This window comes from Malania oleifera, chromosome 8, assembly GCF_029873635.1.
Source record: "Malania oleifera isolate guangnan ecotype guangnan chromosome 8, ASM2987363v1, whole genome shotgun sequence".
NCBI lineage: Eukaryota > Viridiplantae > Streptophyta > Magnoliopsida > Santalales > Ximeniaceae > Malania > Malania oleifera.
Window position 1 is genome coordinate 106,951,001 of NC_080424.1, and position 5,471 is coordinate 106,956,471.

The 5,471-nt window shown below is 38.9% G+C and overlaps 1 protein-coding gene across 1 annotated transcript; it reads right to left on the reverse strand.

The window, feature by feature from the left end:
* Nucleotides 1–224: 224 nt before the first annotated feature.
* Nucleotides 225–4,263, reverse strand: LOC131162884 (G2/mitotic-specific cyclin-1-like). Its single transcript, XM_058119491.1, has 6 exons — nt 4,201–4,263; nt 3,641–3,763; nt 3,396–3,485; nt 3,245–3,306; nt 478–927; nt 225–369 (listed from the first exon to the last, which is right to left on the reverse strand). The coding sequence occupies exons 1-6, from the start codon at nt 4,261–4,263 to the stop codon at nt 225–227; spliced, it is 933 nt and encodes a 310-aa protein (XP_057975474.1).
* Nucleotides 4,264–5,471: the final 1,208 nt, after the last annotated feature.

Sequence of the window (5,471 nt, forward strand, 5' to 3'; positions counted from 1 at the left end):
GAAACATAAAAACAGAACCCAAAATTATTTCAAGATGAAATTTAAAAAAAAAAAAATCCTATTATGTTCTTATGGATTTGAACATTGTAACTAAAACCCCCCACCGGTACCCAATAGTAACTTCTCCAGGGGCAACTTGTGTTGCTCAATTGCACCCAAACCCCCCCTGAAGCTACTTAACTGTTGCAAAATTAACAGTCCGTCTTTCTCCTTGTGTAGACCCATTAAAATCCGTCCTCTAAGAGAAAGTGAGCCGGTTCTGCTTTTGCAGCATATCCAAATTTAGATGTACTATACTTCCGGAACACCCCCGTGAGTTTCCCAATTCCTGCCTTCTGACGGAGAATAACCATCAACATCGAGCATTCCCTACACAAGCCAAGTGAAACAAACGCCTGTCAGCAAAATTGTGCATCCCCAACTTAACTAAACTGCATTAGTAATGCAAATGATGCTAGAAGGAAATAAAGTGCCTACAGTAGCTGTTCCTCGGAGCAGCAAGTATGCCATTCGGTTGTCTTGCTCCACTGCCTAGACCCATTGAGAGTACATTGAGCAGTGAAGATTGCAGCGGCTGCCAACAAAGAAGGTGGGAACTTGAGCATTTCATACTCAACCAGGCAAAGCTCGATCATGAAGAACGACAGAAGCTCAAGCTGGTTCAATAAAAGAAAGCTTCTCATTAGACTGAGCAAAGACAAGAAGTACCTAGAATTTATATTAATTCCCAAAATACCAGCAAAAAAAAAAGTTGACTTATATTCTACCATCCCAAGCACTTCTTTTCTGTTGTAAGCTTTGTCAGATATTAAAATGAGATCGGCCACCACTGGAACCGAGACCCCTTCGTATTTGCAAGCAAGAAGCATGGCTGTGATCCCAACCAGCTGTAGTTTCTTCCTCAACACTGGTTGAGCAGCTAAGAATTTGGAGTTTTTTCCATTTTATTATTAAAAATAAATCAAATATTAAATAATACTTTGATTGGGAAAATTTTTTTCAAACTAATACTCACGTAATATCGCAGCTTGATGATGCGAGATAGCTGCGAGATTTGTGTCTGAAATTCAGCAGCTTTGTGACACGTGGATAATTTCACAGGATAGACCTGCAAGATTTGCTTCATCTGCCCTTTTCTCCCGAGCTCTCATAACCGTGTTTGCAAAGAGATTGCAAAGAGTGCAGGTGACCGTTTGGAGCTTGGGAAATTTTTGTGGAACTGAAAGTGATTATTGGGAATTTATTTCCAATAACTACAGGGAAAAAAAAAACAAAACAAAAAGCAGTTTTTAGTGAGGAGGAGGTTTCGGAGGCAGAAAGTTGAGGTTGGAAGCTGAATTTACAGGTACGAATGGAGAAGAAATAAAAGGAAAAATTTGTGGAGGCAGGGAGAAACTTGTGTCCCTCTTACTGCTGGAGAGATCAAAGAGATCTCCATGATCTCCACTTCAAATTGATTTTCTTTCCTCTCTACTTTCCCACAGACAGAGAGAGAAAGTGAAGAGGAGGGGGAGAGAGAGAAGGGAATAAAAATCCTGCAGTGCCCTGAAAGAGCAAAATCCAATGAATTCGATGAGGGAACAAACAAAAAGGTTGTTGATTTCGCATTGCAACGAGTATGAATTCTGGAAAATATGTTCACGAGAGATGACTTCATACCTGACAAAGAAAAAACTGGCAGTGGTCACGGGAAAGATGTTGAGGGGACCTAAGGACGTGATGCAGATCAGTATCCATGAGTTCATAAACAATATAAACATCCTTGAAGCTTTTCCGGTGGGCCGGCATCATAACATCCTTCAAAGCAATTACGTTTTCGTGCTTGATGTGCCTCAATAGAATCATCTCCCTCAACATCCTCAGTGCATCACTCCGACTCTCAAACACATTTTTTATCTTCTTAATGGCAACTTTCTCATTTGTTTCTCTGTTAAAGGAAGAGCAGACGATCCCATCCTTTGCCGACGGGTTTGATCGGAACATATTTGGTGTCAATCTCAAACAATGTCTGCCACAGCCGGAAACAACGCTTTCCTCGAGGCTTGATCCCATTCGAAGGCTCCACCATAGTCGCCATTGCCCTACAGATTTCAAAAAAAAAAAAAAATGCAATCAATACATTAAAATATCCTAGTAAAATTTTTTTTTTTAATAAAAAATGCTGAATCCCTTACGGCCATATATAAGAATCAATAACGGGAAATAAGATCTTCATGCAAGTTTCCAATAACAGCCGTATTATTTTAATTAATGTTAAAAACCAAGCCAATATAAGAAAAAATTTAAATTTAGAATTTCTGATGACTATTTAGAACAAAAGATATTATTTAAAATTTAAGACCCCAAGAAAGGAAAGAAAATTAAAAGTTAAAAACAGAGGGTGAGAATCGATCCTTACTTTCGATTTCTGCTATCAGTTTTATGCCCTTCTTCCCTGTTCTGCTGTTGTTCCCTTCGCTTTTCTCTAGAGTATCCAAATTTCCCTGAAACAGAACACTGTCTTTTCAACCCTTTCAATGGAAAAACTCATCAAAAGAAAGAAAATAAAAAAACTCTCGGATTCCCGCGCACCTTAAACTGGAGAACTTGTGGAGTATAAGTAAAGAAAAGCTAAGTCACAAAGAAATTTGATGGAAAGCACCGGCGAATTTCTCTAGGAAATTGGAGCAGAGTGCGAGAGGCACCGTGACCGTACAATCTTCCGGAGACTAGTATATATAGTGAGAAAACCATGATGAGAGAAGTAGTCAGCACACATCGAATTCAAAATTTGCGAAGTAGAAACGGAGTGGTGTCTGAAATCTCCCAGCCTGTCTCGCCAAGATACGATCAAACCCCAACTAGATCGGAGAGCTGCTACGAAGTGTCCGTTATCCTAATATCGGCTTATGATCTGGCAGCTTCTTATTGCGCAAGAAGCTCCGTGACAGTAAGAGAGAGAGATTTGTGCCTTCCCGTTGCCGCTCCCTTTAAATCTCGCAGCTCCAAGCTGCGACATCTGCTCCAGCCCCTGTCATACGTCACTTTCCCATTGGCTACTCCCTTTAAATCTCGCAACTTGAAGCTGCGAGATTTGCTCCCCTCCGTGCCACGCGTCAATTTCTCAGCGACCTATCAATTTAAATCTCGCAGCATCAAGCTGCGAGATTACGTGAGCATTAGTTTGGGAAAATTTTTTCCAATCAAAGTATTATTTAATATTTTATTTATTTTTAATAATAAAACGGGAAAAAACTCTGAGAATCTGTCAATTAGATTCACAGTGAGGTACAAACTCTCATCCATAAGTTCGAACTCGTAGTGCACCTGTTGATTTGATTAAAGGGAGTCAGTGGGTTAGCTTAATATCTCATCTCATAACCATTACATCCACTAGCGTAAAGCATCTTGTGTACCTCAATCACCCAATCAATGAGAATACTTCTCATCCTTTCATTAATGTCGAATTGCTGTGCAATATACTTGGGTGAGACACAGCTGGACCTCTGCTAATAAAAAAAACGAAATATGAAATGAAAGTCATTCAGTTTGTGCAGCAAAAAGAATCCTCGGCAATGCAAAGCAATGCTTCATAATACACACACACACACACACATGTTAATAGGGGTATTCAAATCAAAACAAGCAAGGGCGGACACACCTCTGTTTTCCTGTAATGAGCATATATATCATCAACATACTCCACAACAGCAATTCTATTTTTTTTATCACAGCTATCTACATCCGTAATCGGTTCTTCAGCTATGTCTTCCATTTCCACTTCCTCAGTGGAATGAAAATTTATATGGAAAATATAATAGAATCAAGTAATAAATTAAATTTCCCAAACTCCAATTCTATATATACATACCAAGCATGCAAAAGATAAAATCATAAATTACATCCTACATCGGTGGCAAATGAAATTAGAGAATTCCATATATATGTCAATAATTAAAATAATTAAAGCTTAAGATTTTACCATGAATGGATTAATAGGCGGGTGACAATATTTTCATTCTCAGAAAACCAGAAGACTTGTCCAAGTAAGAATATTGGTTAATTAGAAAAAAAAAAAAAAAAACATTTATGAGCCCCTGCTCCTTATAAAATGTCACCTTGTATTGCTACATGGTCAAATTCATGGGGGCAGCAGGGCTTGGGCTTCATATGCTGTAGTAGAATTGACATGTGCATCTTCAGCCTTGTTTTGGTTCTCACCGTTTTTTCAGGAAGTTTGCTGCACAGATGCCTAACAAGCAGCAATCCATATCCGAGGTACATTTTTTGTGTAGAAAGAAGAAGAAATTTGAGTTCTTACCTTTGGTTAAATTTATAGGTTTGATGGTACAAAATTAATTCTACTAACATTAAACATTAGCAGGTAATTAACAAATCACTCCCAAATACAAGTGAATCACAAGACTCTATTGTCATAGATGTTGAAGATTACAACGGAACCAGCAAATACCTGTGCCCATGTTTGTGCAACACACAGAAGCAAAGCCGGAGGAAATCGATCATCAGATGGTATTTTTTCACTCTACTTTGGAATTTTATCACTTTCAAATTTAGTATCAAGCTTTTATTAGGCAGTGCACCCTTGACGTTCTATTTATTTACATTGTTGGAGGAAGTGGAAATGGAAGACATAGCTGAAGAACCGATTACAGATATAGATAGCTGTGATAAAAAAAATGCAATTGCTGTTGTGGAGTATGTTGATGATATATATGCTCATTACAGGAAAACAGAGGTGATCTACAGATGTGTCCGCCCTTCCTTGTTTTGATTTGAATACCCCTATTAACATATGTGTGTGCGTGTGTGTGTGTATTATGAAGCATTGCTTTGTGTCATGAGCTAAGCTTGTTCAGGGCATTATGCTTGCCTGTGACTGCTTATCTCGTGTGCTTAGGATGGGTTTCCATCATGTAAATACTAGTGTAGGGTTAATTTCTGCTAGTGGAGTCTTTGTAAGCCAAATAAGGCAGTATGACTCCTCGGTCACTTTGATGTTTCCTAGTGTCAGGATGATAATTACATAAAAACCTCTTTAGGGGAGGGTGAGTGTTCATCAGTCATTGTAAAACTCACTAGCAATTGTCAATGTGCTTAGCCTACTTGCCTCCCTCGTTAAGTACAACATGTCAACGGAGGATTTGTTAATGAATTACGTTTGCTTCAATATTTACTGCTTGGTTACCACGGCTTTCATGAATTGATTATTATTTTCGCTGCTATTTGATTGAATGTTAATGAAAGTGCTTCGTGGATGAATGTTGGTGAACGATAGGCTGGCTAGTTAAGCAAGAGTGCTTTAGTTAGCACCGCACAGCCCTTCACAACGGTGTGAAAAAGGCAAACCATGACATTTGGTATCAGAGCCAAGTCGGTGACACTTGGTGAGAGCCCAAGGTTGAGTTGCAACATGAATTCGATTGCCTTCGTTGTTGGATTTGGGAAGCTTTAGTAAGTGACCATGGCACCAA